At 45.2% G+C, this 15,096-nt stretch overlaps 1 protein-coding gene across 14 annotated transcripts in view; it reads left to right on the top strand.

Annotated features, from left to right (window-relative positions):
• Positions 1-15,096, top strand: part of BBS9 (Bardet-Biedl syndrome 9) — a 430,545-nt gene that overhangs the window by 106,477 nt on the left and 308,972 nt on the right. For all 14 annotated transcript variants that reach the window (XR_008309815.1, XM_053261618.1, XM_053261616.1 and 11 more), the window contains 2 exons: positions 642-695; positions 2,151-2,250. Coding sequence is in view for 13 of the 14 variants with exons in the window: in XM_053261618.1 (XP_053117593.1) it covers positions 642-695; positions 2,151-2,250 (154 nt within the window). In the remaining variant the exon portion in view is untranslated. The remainder of the gene's footprint in view (positions 1-641; positions 696-2,150; positions 2,251-15,096) is intronic.

The following is a 15,096-nucleotide window of genomic DNA, read 5'->3' as shown; positions in this document are numbered from 1 at the left end:
CCACTGCAGAGCTCAAGCAATACTTGCTATACATGCAGAGATGCTTAGGAAATTAGCACCAGTCGACCAACAAGAAATTGCAAGGAGGACACCTAACCGCCGCTATAAAATGCTGCAGGGCATGTGCAGGAGGCGGTTGGAGGCGTCTTGAGGAGCTAATGAATTTTACCCGAAGTTAGTCTGAGCAGGTGCAGAACCCATTGTTTATGAATGTTGTGGGATCATTACCAGATCATATGTTACAGGTAAGCAGCTTGTTTTTCCTTGGTTTGGATATCAGATTAAACTGTGGTTTAACAAACTAGGACCTTGTAAAATAGGTGTGCAAGGGGAGGAAGCAGCACTCAAGCTTGTCACTCCTATCTGTTCCAATAAACTGTGGTTTGTGGTACTGGAAATGTGACATCCGAACTGGGCCAAAATATTGCTGTCCTTTGCTATTGCATTTTATGGGCCATTTTATACAAAGATTTTGAGTAAATCCACAAATCATTATTTTGCATTTTAATCTCTCTTTTTTTTAGTTTTTACTCTTTCCCTTTTGATTTCAAATTGTCTATCGAATGAAAGCACTTATTAATGATTAATATTGCAAACATTTTCACTCCTGGGTTGAGTTTGATGTGTGTTTCCCCCCACAGCAAGCCAATGACAGTGAAGTAAGAGCGGAGGTGGTTCCATCAGTGACAATAAAGGTATTGTGCCTTGTTCATATAATAAGACACAATGTGTAAGTCTCAAAACACTAGCAGTTTTGACATACTTATCTCTTCTGTAGGACAAACATTCTGTAAGTATAACTTAGTTAAATGTAATACTGTCACACATTCTTATATTCCAGGAGTGAGGAGTGTTCCTGGAAAATGTGCATAAGTGATGGAGATGTAAGTACAGGTGGCCCTCATTATCGTGGTTCCAGCAACCACAGTTTTGCGTATCCACAGTGATGTCCCATAGACCTGGTTTCCATATCCACTGGTGAAAAAATTGGCGATTTTGGGTTTGGGGCTGCCAGAAATGACTTCCAGTGTCATTTCTGGTCTGGAGGCTGAGCACAGCCATTTTGTGTCTCTTGGCGGGGGGGAAATTCCAGTGATTTTTTTTGCTAAAATCGCAGGAATTGGGGATAGGGATGTGCATGAACCTCGGTCCGTGCACAGGTTCGAATATGAATCTGTGAACCAGTTTGTTCATGAACCACTATGTTCCCGCAGGGTAAGGTTTTGTTATTCGCAGTTTCCATATTTCATATTCATGCTTATAGGTGAGAATGAGGGCCACCTGTGCTTGGATTTTGAGTTTCTGCCAATATGCACTGAAAAAATAGGTCATATTATAAACAACAGTTGGTTCAGGCATGATGGAAATTCATGGTTTGTTGTCATGTGGACAAGTTGTGGTGAGCTTTGGGCCTGTGTGCTCTACCTTCTTTTTTGTGCAAAGGGAGAAGGCTAGAAATGTTCCATTTGTGTTTTATAACAAAGAGCTGGTCTGATAGCCTGCCTATCCATAGACATAAAACTATATTTTATACAAACCACAGTTTGCTGTACTTGGGTGACACAAGAAATGACAGTTTCTTCATTGTAGTCTTTATGCAGTCACACCTATGCACCTGCTCAGAACTTCATTCAGAACATTCTAGAGCTAAGCCTCAAGAAATTTGATATGAATCACAGCTCTGTGGCCTGTACCACGTCCCTCACTTCTTCAGCTACTGCAGTGATAGCATCACAAATAATTTTCTTTTGCTTTCTCTTGGTTGGAAGCTCTTATTGGGGGGAAGGGGTTTGAAATGTTGAATATGTTTTGTCTGTGTTTTATAATTATGGAAATATGTGGGGAAGCTCCTTGATTTGAATTAACTAATAAACTAAATTACTGAAGGATAATTAGTGAATAATCACATATTTATAAGAATTTGTTTTCATAGCAAATGCATCTTCTTGTGAAAGATCTCTAATTGCTGATTTGATGAAATTGCATTTTTGAAGTTGTAATTCATTCGTTTTGTTTTTCTAATTGTACTGTGTTCTGATTCATATGCTGCTGATGACATTTATTTATTTATTTACATTTATACCTGCCTTTCTGTCATGATATTCAAGATAGCTAACTGTAAATATCTTTCTAATATTTATATCCAACAGATCACATTAGAGAGCAGACTGACAGCACTGAAAACCAAATTATCATTACATGTACAACCTCCTTTAGCATTGACTCATGACAAGTTCATCTTGGACTTAGGTAAATATTCTTGTTCTGATCTATGGTCACTACTGTTTTCTGTATATTACCTAATATGTGATTGTTGCTATATCAGTGTACGAAAGTATTAGTGATTGATATTCTCGGCAGTCTAACTTCAGTAGTGCAAAATGAGTTTTTAAAGCGTTTTGCAACAGCCCACCTCTACAGTAGCTCTGCAATTCAGTAAAAATCAGCTGCTTTTTACATGTGCATCAGCCCTGGCAGCTTGCAAATGCTGGTTAAGCTACCTAGAATATCAGCCAGCAACTTTATAGTATTGTGTAATGCTTTTTATCCACCAAATGTATTCCTTAGTTGGGTTTTGTTGTTTGCTAATCATCATCATCATCATCATCATCATCTGGATAAAACAAACCAGTCAATAACACCTGTCTGACTGTGTAAATAAATAATAATAAATTAATAGGAATTAATTGTGCCAGCAGTGTTAGCATTTGTAAATACCTGCATGAAGGGTGGAAACTCGTCTTATTTTACTATTGCAGAAATGAAGTAGTTACACGCTTCTAAGGCCTTATTCAGATCCCCTTATCAAACAACTTGTTTTTTTACTTGCTCTACATATGTGGACCAATCCTAAATTTTTTTTAAAAAATAGATTTTCCAAATTTAATCCTTAATAGCAATAATTTTCTCAAAATATATTTTCCCCAAATTTTATTTATGTTTCTGATGTGGCATTAGATTCTAAAAAGTTGTTTGTTTTTTGGAAAAAAGTCTGGGTCATCATGCTGACTGATTAGTCACCTAATCAAGGTAACCTGAAGCAACTGTTTAGACCCCAGCCTGTAAACACTAGTGGACTTCTGTAAATTGAACTTGCGGAGCTCACTTGGAGTAGACTGCAGTCCAGTTAATAGAACCTATCCTTTAGCTTGGAAACTTCATGTTTTGTATAGGGGTACCATACAGACTCAGAGTACCTGTAGGAAGTGCTGCCAGTGTGAAAATGTCCAGAGACTGCTTTCCATTTTTTTTGGAGGCTGAACTGTAAGTAGTTGGTTAGCGGCAAGTTTGTTTGTTAGTTTTCACGTTTATATCCCACTCTTCAGCCAAGGCACCTAGAGTGGTATACATTGTTATATTTATCCTCACAACAAACTGAGAGTCAAGTCATCCAATGAATTATAGAGAGGAGAGCTGGTCTTGTGGTATCAAGCATGACTTGTCTCCTTAGCTAAGCAGGGTCCACCCTGGTTAGCTATTTGAATGGGAGACTACACATGAGAGCTGTAAGATATTCCCCTTAGGGGATGGAGCCACTCTGGGAAGAGCATCTAAGTTACAAGTTACCTCTCTGGCATCTCCAAGATAGGGCTGAGAGAGATTCCTGCTTGCAACCTTGGAAAAGCTGCTGCCAGACTGTGTAGGCAATACTGAGCTAGATAGATCAATGGTCTGACTCGGTATGTGGCAGCTTACTATGTTCCTATGAATTTCATGGCTCAATGGGAATTTGAACTTTGGTCTCCACATAGGAACATCATAGGAAGCTGTCTTATACTTAGTCAGACCATTGGTCCATCTAGTTCAGTATTGTCTACACAGACTAGCAGTGGCTTCTCCAAGGTTGCAGGCAGGAGACTCTCTCAGTCCTATCTTAGAGATGCCAAGGAGGGAACTTGGAACCATCTGTCCTTCCCAAAGAGGCCCCATCCCCTAAGGGGAATATTTTACAGTGCTCACATGTAGTCTCCCATTCAAATAGCAAACCAGGGTGGACCCTGCTTAGCAAAGGGGATGATTCATGCTTGCTACCACAAGACCAGCTCTTTTCCTATAGACCAGCTCTCCTCCCCAATAGGAATGTGTGAGCCGGCTCAAGGTGGAGCCAGCTCACACTCGAACTGACTTGACTCGAGGGTTTGCCGAACCCCACCCCCTCCCCGGCTGATCTGGGGCCGGATCGGTTTTTTTTTTTTTTTTAAAGGCAGACTTACTGCCATTGTAGGGCCTCAGGGGGTCTCCTGAGGTTCCCCCTCCTCCCACTGCCCTCGGTCATTCTGGACCTCTCTGGGCTGGCAGTGTCCATTTTGAAGGACGCCATGCATATGCACTGGCCAGCTGCATGGCTAGGTGACCAAAATAGCTGTCGCCAGCCCAGAGAAGCCCGGCATGGGCCACTTGATACTGGGGAGAGGCCAGAGGAGGGAGTAGGAATCTCAGGAGATCCTCCCCTGGGTGCTGCAGCACCTCTTGGAACCTTGCAATGGCAGTATGTCTGCCATTTGGGGGGGAAACTCCCCCCGCTCCCCCCCCACCAGGCCCAAACCGGTTCGGACTTGAGCCGGACCAGGCCCAGTTCTAGTGTGCACAAAACCAGGCCAGACCCGGTTTGGTTCAAGTCCAGTTCTACTCAAACCAAACTGGGTTTTCCAGTTTTGTGCACACCCCTACTTCCCAGTCCTAGTCTAATACTCAAACTACTACAGTTAGGATAACCATTTATTGGTTGCCTAATTCCAAAGCAAAGCTCTTTAGAGCTGCTAAAGTATTGCTTTTCTTCAATTAGGTGTAAGTGAAATTAAGAGAGAGGTTCCATGCATCATTCAGTGTAGCATTATATTAATTAGCATTGCAATCCTCCATCACTCCTGGCCAAGACTAAAGTCAACTCAGAAAGTCAACTCAGGAATAAGTTCCTTTCAGCAAAGGTCTATGACAACTTTAAATAAAGTTTATTGCTCTCAAGTTCAGCCTGTTATATTGGCTTCCGCTGGTCCAGACGTTTTGGGGGGAGGGAATTAGTGAGCAATTGTCTTTCAGATAGTTTTTCTGCATTGCTTTGTGTCAGTTTCTGCTCCTGTGGGAGGTAGGGCAGGAGGTTTTAATTGCTGGTTTTCTGTCCTTTTTCTCCCCCCCCCCCCGATATTACTATTTTAAACAAGAAAGAAAAAATGAGATGAAATCAGCAATTAAAAACTCTGCCTTCCCCTTTTCTCAGCAGGAACAGAAGCTAACATAAATCATCCTGCTGGGAAGAGTGGAAACAATAAAACAGACTAAACTTCAACCAATCAATCATTCAATCCTTATTACAGTTATAGACTAGCATAAAGTAGAAGGGGTGATTACATATTACATATTAAAAGTAAATATTAAAAGCTTAGGGGTGCACAATATAAGCATATATTGAAAGACTATGATAAAAGACTATAAGAATCAGATGTATAAGTAAAATTTTAACAAAACTATGGCTTTCTAAAATAAAGCAAGAATTCAGACTAACTGACCCTTAGTGGCCAAGGGTCACTGAAAATTGCAGTTGTTAAAGGGTACAAATATTTATAAACAGTATCATAGATCTGATAGTGTCACACCTCTTTTATGGTCACTGCACTGGTTGCCTGTTGGCTTCCAGGTCCAATTCAAAGTGCTGGTTTTCACCTACAAAACCCTTATGGGCTTAGCACCGGTATATCTCCGGGATTGCCTCTCTCGGCCGTTTGTATCCCATCCTGTGAGGTAGTACGTGGTGCCTGGGCCCATAGAGGGCCTTCTCTGTGGCCGCCCTTCTTCTTCGGAACACTCTTTGCCCCCTAGATTTGTTCAGCCTCCTCACTAGCTGTTTTAAAGGTTGTTCTTAAGACCTACCTGTTTTGCCAGGCATTTAAGAACATAAGAACAGCCCCGCTGGATCAGGCCCAAGGCCCATCTAGTCCAGCATCCTGTTTCACACAGTGGCCCACCAGATGCCTCTGGAAGCCACAGGCAGGAGTTGAGGGCATGCCCTCTCTCCTGCTGTTACTCCCCCGTAACTGGTACTTGGAGGCATCCTGCCTTTGAGGCTAGAGGTGGCCTGTAGTCCTCCTACTAGTAGCAATAGCAATAGCAATAGCACTTACATTTATATACCGCTCTATAGCCGGAGCTCTCTAAGCGGTTTACAATGATTTAGCATATTGCCCCCAACATTCTGGGTACTCATTCTGGGTAGTAGCCGATCATAGACCATGAAGTTATCCAAACCCCTCTTAAAGACATCCAGGTTGTTGGCTGTCACCACATCTCGTGGCAGAGAATTCCACAAGTTGGTTATGCATTGTGTGAAAAAGTACTTCCGTTCGTTGGTCCTAGATTTCCTGGCAATCAATTTCATGGGATGACCCCTGGTTCTAGTGTTATGGGAGAGGGAGAAGAATTTCTCTCTATCCCCTTTCTCCACACCATACATGATTTTGTAGACCTCTATCCTGTCTCCCCACAGTCGTCTTTTTTCTAAACTAAAAAGCCCCAGGTGTTGTAGCCTTGCTTCGTAAGAAAGGTGCTCTAGACCCTTGATCATCTTGGTGATCAGTTTGCCCTTCATTTTCCTTATTTATTTGTTTGTTTGTTTATTGTTCACTGCCTAGAGTCTTTGGAGTTGGCGGTATATAAGAAATTTTCAATAAATAAATAAATAAATAGAAACGTCATTTAAAAAGGCCTAAAAGAGAGAAGCAAGAATGCATTGAAAAGTTATATAAAAAAACATGGAGTCATAAAAGGTCATATAAAATCATACAAGGGCAACTATAGAAATAGTAAGAGTTTGATCGATTTAGGCCAAAATAAAATGCCAAGAAGCTGTGGGACTGTAGTACTATAGGAGTGCTGTGCTGCCATAAAGCACTCTGAGGCAGCAGGCAAAGGTGTGCTTGAGTTATTCCATAAGGTTGGGCGCTGGGCATGAGCCAGTGGCCCTCATCCGCTGGATTTAATTGCTGCCATGCAGAACCTGGCAATACTGTAAGTGGTGGTAGGGTTGCTAGCAGAAAGCAGTGAAGAAGTGTAAAATTGGTCCGTATGATCAGTATACTTATATAATAATGATAGAATGAAGGTGGCATGAATGTCCCTATAGTACAAACAATGAAGGAAGACGTGCCCTGTTTCTGCTTTCCTTGCGCTGCAGGGGCATTGACGTTCTGAGAGTCGGATCTCCCTATATTGCCCCTCAAGCATGGTGGAAGGGAAAACACGGCAACATGCCAGTGTGAAGGCCCTTCTGTGCTTTGGGACTTCCAGTTATGTTAGTTATGCCACAGGAGAGGGAATATATCTGAGTCCTTCACAGATGAGGAAGTTCTGGGGCCTTGTCTATATCAGATTGGCGCTCTATGTCTATAATATGCTGTTGGATAAGAGACTTGTCCCGATCGTAGCCCATGTTAACTAAGTGGGATGGGGATAGGCCCAGGGACAGTATTTTAGTCCTAATTGACTGTTTCCAGCTGGATTGAAAGTCATCGCTCAGGGTTAGGGGGGCAAGTCCTAAGGGACAGAAAGATAGTCCGTTTCTTGAGATAGATCACCTCAAAACAGTGGTACATCTGCTGGTAACCTCCAGACTAGATTACTGTAATGCGCTCTATGTGGGGCTGCCCTTGTCCAGAAACTACAATTGGTTCAGAATGTGGCAGCCAGGCTGGTCTCTGGGTCATCTAGGAGAGACCATATTACTCCTGTATTGAAGGAGTTACACTGGCTGCCGATATGTTTCCAGGCAAAAATACAAGGTGTTAGTTATCCTTTCTAATAAAACGCTTGGTGTCCGTCCGTGGACGGACACCAAGCGTGCGTTCGTGCCTCAACTGTTCTGAGCATGCGCGGAGCGCATGCTCTGAACAGTCCAAGAGAGACACGACCGCCAGCACCCGGCGGCCATGTTGAGCGGCCACAAACGGCTGCCCCGAAGAAGCCGGGACTGCGGAGGAGGGAGAGACTGGCTGAGGCGGCGGCAGAGCCGCCGCCTCGGCCATTAGCGGCGGCAAAGGACCCAGCGGCAGGAGCCGCCAAACATCTTGGGTGGCCAGAAAGAGCCGCCCCAGGAAGCCAGGAATGCGGGGAATGGGGAAAGCATTAGCGGCGGCAGGAGGACCGAGAGGCAGGAGCCGCCTAACATCTTGGGTGGCCAGAAAGAGCCGTCCCAGCAAGCCGGGAATGCGGGGAAGGGGGAGAGCATTAGCGGCGGAAGGACAAGCAAAAAACTGGCGGGGGGCAGTGGGTGGCGGGCCCGGCCGGAGCCGCGGGCGGCGGTGGGTGGCGGGAATTGGGTGAGTGCCGCCCTGAAAAAGCCGAGGGCAATGGCACTCACCACTCAACCGGGAGCCCAGAGGCAGCAATGGCGCACCCGGAACAACTGCAGGGAGGCATTGGCGGCGGGGTCGGCCCCCCCGCCAAGAGAGAAGCAACGGCGGCAGTGGGTCCAGCCCGGCCACGAAGAGCCCAAAGGCAGCAAAAGCACGTCCAGCCCGGCGCCCAAGCACACCACTCAAAGTTGCACACAAACACCCCTCCCCAAAACAAACAAAGCTACAAGCATACATGTTAAACACACACACACACAACGTCCCCACCCAAGAGCCAAATGAGTAATAAAAAAAGCACCCACAGCCGCCATTCCCTCCCCCTCTCACTATCTCTGCGTGTGGGTTACTGGAAGCGGACTTAGGAGTGAATGGAATGGCAATTTGCAAAGTAGCACTGGGCGCCTCTCCCCTCCCTCGCCTTTTCCTTTACATCCGTCCTCCTTTTCTCTCTGCATAGCCTGCCGATGACAAAAGAGGGAAGAAACTTCCTTTTACTCCTGGAATATCCAGAGGGCTTTTTCTGCAGGGGCTTGAGTTGGGCGAAGCTCTCTGCATCTGTGAACATTCTTGCTGGAATGGAAGGGGGTTCACCGCCCAAGGAACAGGCTTGAGAGGCAGAAGCTTGCAGAAGCTGCATACAAGCCCTGTACATCCAGATCGAGCACAATCCTGTTCAGATTGTTTTCTGCTGCTTCTCCCCTATAGCAGGTAGAAAGCCAGGGAGCCTTGCTAAAGGGTGGAGGAAAACAAAGACAGAGAGAAAGAGAAAACAAGGAATGAGGAAGGGAGACAGAACAATAGATAAGATAAAATTAAAAAAGGAGGAAAAAGAGAGAAGAGAGAGAGAAGGGAAAGAAAAGAACAAAAAAAAACAGAGAGAGGAAAGAAAAATAAAAGAGATAGAAGTGAAGAATAAAGGGAGAAAAACAAAAGAAAGAAAAAGAGAAAAAGGTAAAAACAACAACCCAACAGCCCCAAAGAACACGCCCATTAAAGAAAGAATAAAGATAAAGAAAACAAAAAGAATTACAATAAAATAAAAAACAGAAAAAAGAGAAGGAAAGGGAGAGCAAGAAAAGGAAGGAAAGGAAAGAAAGACAGAGAGACAGAAATAAATAAAAAAAAAACCCAATAGAAGGGAAGAACAATTAAAGGGGCAAAAAAACCCTAGCGCCCGTTATTATAACGGGCTTAAAAATACTAGTAACCTATAAAGCCCTGAGTATTTGAGAGAACGTCTTCTTCATTATGAACCCCATTGCCCATTGAGATAATCAGGAGAGGTCCAGCTTGGCTGGTGGCAACTCAGGGACAGGCCTTTTCTGTTGCTGCCCCGAGGCTTTGGAATGCGCTCCCTAGTGAAATAAGAGCCTCTCCATCTCTGACCATTTTAAAAAAGTCTTTAAAGACGCATCTCTTCATCCAGGCTTTTAACATACTGTTTTGATTGTTTAATTTCTTGTTTTTGTTTTTAACTAATGTTTTAACGTTGTTTTTATCTTGTTGTAAACCGCCCAGAGACGCAAGTTTGGGGCAGTATAAAAATGTGTTAAATAAATAAATAAATAGTCTAAGCCATTAGTTAAGTATTGTAATCCAGACCCTTGCCTCCACTTTCATCAAGCCTGTCTCCAATTGCAACGTGGCGTTGGAGACACATCTTGGAACTTGAAGAGCTGATCTTAGAAACTTTGATTGCACACACTCCAATAGGGTGAAGTTGCGGAAGGGGCCCAGCTGGGCACCATAGAGAGGCTGTGCTAGCGGCTTGGCTTCATGCAGTTTAAGCATTGTGGGTAAATAATGGCCACCTCTTGTGCAGAGAAACGTAAGGATAACGGAGGTACTCCTCTGTGCATTTAATGCTGCATAGTCCCCATGTGTCTTCCTAGTGCCAGTGGAATGAAGGACTACCCCCAGGTATTTAAAACAAGGAACCTGTTCAGTCTTGTGCTCATCTATAGACCAAGTGTGGACCAGTCTTGAGGTTGGTTGTGGGGCATTGATGTTTTGTGCACAGGGTGTGATCATCAGGACCCAACCTAGCATTGAAGTCACCACCCAGGACCGCCAGTGCATTGGGGTGAGAAAGGCTGAAATTGGCAGCATAGATTTCCAATTCAGCCTAGATGACTCTAAGTTGGGGTTTCTGCTGTTGTGGGGGAAGATGGTTATTAATTATCAGCAAGGAGCAGCTACTGAATTGGATTAACACTGCCATAGCATAATGCAAGAATGGTGGAAGAGAACTTGATGTTGCATGAAGAGCGGTGGAAACTAGCACCCCCAAACCGCCTTTGGATCTTCCATGACCCATCCCTGGTTCATCCCCAACTGAGAATGAGAGAAATCCATCAAATAATATTTCCTCCGCCGTCCATCATTCTTGGATCAGAATGATTTCATGGTAGGCCAGGAAATCAGTGAATCAGGCATCCCTTGCAGATGCAGCCCACCTAGTCACATTCCAGGAGAGGAGGGCCACCTTATGCTGATCTTCTGAATGTCATGGGGTTGGACTGTAAACCAGTGTCAGAGCAGATGAGCTTCGTGAGGGAGCGGGTATCTTCCAGGGTCCGCCCATCCGGCCCTGGAGACACTGCTGTGGCACTCAGTTGATTGCACACTTCTGTCCCAGCAGCCAACTGTCCTGGATCCAGTCCGAGGAGGTCAGTAGGCGAGTCCTGAATACTCTCAGTCTCTGGTAGGCTGTCTTGGCTGCTCGGCTCACCCCTGTCAGGGAGAGTTTCTGGACCTATATCTTCCGTGTCGATGTCCTCTGGGGCTACAGATAGGGCCTGGATCTTCACACTGAGGAGATCAGTAGGAGGGGCTAGGGTGCTTGCTGTCCCCTATAGGCTGCCTTGGTTGTTCAGCTCACCCATATTCTTGAGATTAGTATCACTGATCAAGGGTACCTCTGTAGCCATCTCTTGCAGAGTGGTAGTTGCATTCGCAGAATTAGCAGGTTGGTAATAGAGGGATGCTGTGGGCGGCAAGGTGCTGGGAGGCTCTGTCCTTGTCTCTCATTGGTTGCTAAGAAGTCTGTGTGAGTTGGGATTTTCATCGTAGAGGCCGTCTCTATAGACATGAGAGGAGGCACGGCAGGGAGGGCCTGGGGAGTCTGTGACACAGGCAGCCTGTCTGGGGTGAGGAGAGCAGTGAGACTATCAAAGTGTGGGTATGAGGCAAGAAGCACTCCCAGGTGCATGTCTGCTGTGTCTGGGGCCTTAGTACAGATTATCCTAAGGCATCCAATGGAGGCAGGAGAAAGCCTGGGGGATTGGGCACAGTCACTTTCACATTCACTTTCTAAATCAGATTCTGTTTCAGATTCAATTTCAAAATCCAAAGGATGTATTTTAAGGAGCTGTTTGGGAGGGAAAGACATTTCCAGTAGGGTGGTTCAGCTGTAGCTATTTGAGCCATGGCCTGATGATGGACTAGGGCAGGGTTTCTCAACGTGTGGGTCCCCAGATGTTTTTCCCATAATCCCCAGCCCCGGTGGCCTTTGGTTGGGAATTATGGGAGTTGAAGTCCAATTACATCTGGGGACCCACACGTTGAGAATCCCTGGACGAGGGGGTGGGGGGAGGCTGGAGTGTCTTGCTATAGCATGGAATGGTTGTACTTCCAAATCCTGCTCCAGCTTGCTTTCAGAATCAGTCTAGGCGCACATTCGCTCATAGCCCCAGCTGTGGGCTGAGTCTCTGCATAAGTGTAGTGAGCTTATTTTTTAAGTGTAATAAATCATCTTGGTTGTGGGGCTAGAAATTAGCCATCTTTGCAGAGAGAGTTGGTTGAGGCTTATCTTGGCTGGAAAGTTTGTTACAACTGGGGCTAGATACTTCTGGCCTTAATTTGGCCTTCAGTGGCTCAGCTTGTGAAGATTTGATATGGCTGGGAAGGGGTAATTTATTGGGAATGAAGTTGACAGGTTTATTGTTGTTGGTAGTTAACAAGCCCATGATTAATAATTTAGTGCCAAGGTCCCTAAAGATGCGATGAGAACTTAAATTAAATTGCCTTAAATGCTGGGCTTAGTGTAGGAGTTGTGAAGGCACATGGGCTATTTTAAAAGTTAAGAATAGTCTTTTATGATCTGATAAATGATCTGAGTTGCTGTCCAGAAGCTGTTAATGTCGGCTGAGCTTTCTACCCCTTGTTGATTCATAGCAGTGAAATGGGCAAAAACCTGCGTTAAATTCTGTAGTTTTCCTCCAATTTCATTTAATCTTCCCAGTATAATTATTAGAGACTCCGCAGAAATTAGATAGGCATCGCTGAGCTGCTGAGTGACAAGGTCAGGAACTGTACAACTCACAGCCATTGTTTCAAAGAGTTTCCCTGCTTGGCCCTCTGATGAGACTGTTTCAAAGTATTTTGTTTTGTATCTGTCTTTTGTGATGCCAGCTTGTGTGAAGCACCCTACTTGGTTGTGGGGGAGGCAGCATCCGTGGCCAGGACTGTGAATCTGCTCTTGGTACTCACAGTAAACAATTCTCCCGTCATTGCCTCTATGGCGGATGGGAGTGGGGGAGGAAGTTTTTGATCCACACCTGTTTTTTCTTCCATTCTCTTCCCCTGCACCCCCATCCTCAGGAGGGCTCTTGCTGGTAGGACTTTTCCAAGATCGTTTTCTCCCCCCGGGGGGTTCAGTCCCTTGGAAGGCATGCCCAAGAAGGGGGGAAAGTCCAGATAGAAGTCAGAGCTTGAGATTTGAGCTGGTAACCAGTCACCATCTTTCTCCTCCCCACAGACTAAACTTGCAAAAAGGAAGTTTTAATTTAAAGGACAAAACTCTGAAAACCTTTAATATCACTTTATCCAGTCTGGACAGGCTGGAGCTGCAATTGCATTTTATTACCAGAAATATCCGCAGATCTGAACTGGGAGAAGGGAGGTGGGGGGTGGGGCACACAAGCAATTAATGTTCTGTAGATAGTAAGTGAACAAAGCTTAATACTTGTAGGGAAAAATGCTTCTGTCTGAAGTAGTTTTTGTATTTATGTTATTTTGTTGGTGGTATCATGGTATTTTGTCATAGAAGATACTTTGCCTATAGGAGGAAAGCTGGTCTTGTGGTAGCAAGATGAATTGTTCCTTTTGCTAAGCAGGGTCCTCTCTGGCTTGCATTTGGAAGAGTGACTACACGTGAGCGCTGCAAGATAGTCCCCTTCAGAGATAAGGCCAAATCTAAGTGGAAGAGCATCTGCATGTTTGCATGCAGAAGGTGTCACATTAACTCCTTTGCATCTCCAGGTAGGGTTGGGAGACACTCCTGCCTAAAAACTTGGAGAGCCACTGCCAGTCAGTAAAGACAATATTGAGCTTGATGGAGTTTACCAAGACTTTAGCAAGTCTGAAGTATTCGGGCCGACTTGGACTCCACTATTTCTGCAGGGTCTATGAAGGAGGTGTCCAGCGATCACTCTTGCAGTGTTAGGTTGGATCAGTTTCAATCTGCGACTCCTGAGGATGTGGACAAGCTGCTTGGGGCAGTGCAGCCTACCACTTTTTCTCTGGGCCCTTGCCCAACTTGGCTGCTTCGATCTCGCAGGGAGATTGTTGGAGGGGGCCTAGTTAATATCATAAATGCATCGCTGAGGGAGGGTAGGGTGCCTCCATGTTTGAAGGAGGCAATAGTTAGACCGCTTCTTAAGAAGCCTTCCTTGGATCCCTCAACGATGGATAGTTATAGGCCAATCTCCAATCTCCCTTGGTTGGGCAAGGTGATTGAGAGGGTGGTGGCTGACCAGCTCCAGGTGGTTTTGGAGGAAACAAATTCTATAGACCCATTTCAAACTGGCTTTAGAATGGGCTATGGGGTTGAGACAGTCTTGGCCAGCCTGGTGGATGACCTTTACCGGGGAATCAACATAGGAAGTGTGACTCCGTTGGTCCTCTTGGATCTCTCAGCAGCATTCGATACCATTGACCATGGTATCCTTCTGGGTCGCCTGGGGAACTAGAGGATAGGAGGCACTGCTTTGCAGTGGTTCCACTCCTATCTCTCGGGTAGATTCCAGATGGTGGAGCTTGGTGAATGGGGGCTGTTATATGGAGTCCCCCAGGGCTCCATTCTGTCACCAATGCTTTTTAATATCTACATGAAACTGCTGGCTGAGGACATCAGGAGATTCAGTGCTGGGTGTTATCAGTATGCTGATGACACCCAAATCTAATTCTGTTTTTCATCTGCATCAGCAGGAAATGGCATCCATTCCCTAAATGCCTGCCTACAGGTAGTAATGGGCTGGATGAGGGATAACAAATTGAAGCTGAATCCCAAGCAAAACGGAGGTGCTCATTGTAGGGGCTCAGAATCTGAGGGATGAGTTAGATCTCCCTGTGCTGGATGGGGTTACACTCCCCCCGAAGGAACAGATATGCAGCTTGGGAGTACTACTGGATCCAGGTCTCACCCTGGTATTTCAGGTGGAGGCCATGACCAGGAGTGCTTTCTATCAGCTTCGGCTGATTCAACAGCTGCGTCCATTCCTTGAAGAGGACCGACCTCAAAACAGTGGTGCACCAGCTGGTAACCTCCAGGCTTGACTACTGCAATGTGCTCTACGTGGGGCTGCCTTTGTACATAGTTAGGAAACTTCAGCTAGTTCAAAATGTGGCAGCCAGATTGGTCTCCGGGGCAACTCGGAGAGACCATATTATGCCTGTTTTGAAACAGTTGCACTGGATGCCGATATGTTTCCGGGCAAAATACAAAATGCTGGTTATTACCTTTAAAGCC

Source organism: Hemicordylus capensis, chromosome 6 (assembly GCF_027244095.1).
Source record: "Hemicordylus capensis ecotype Gifberg chromosome 6, rHemCap1.1.pri, whole genome shotgun sequence".
NCBI classification, from domain to species: Eukaryota; Metazoa; Chordata; class Lepidosauria; order Squamata; family Cordylidae; genus Hemicordylus; species Hemicordylus capensis.
This window is presented reverse-complemented; position numbering and strand designations above follow the sequence as displayed.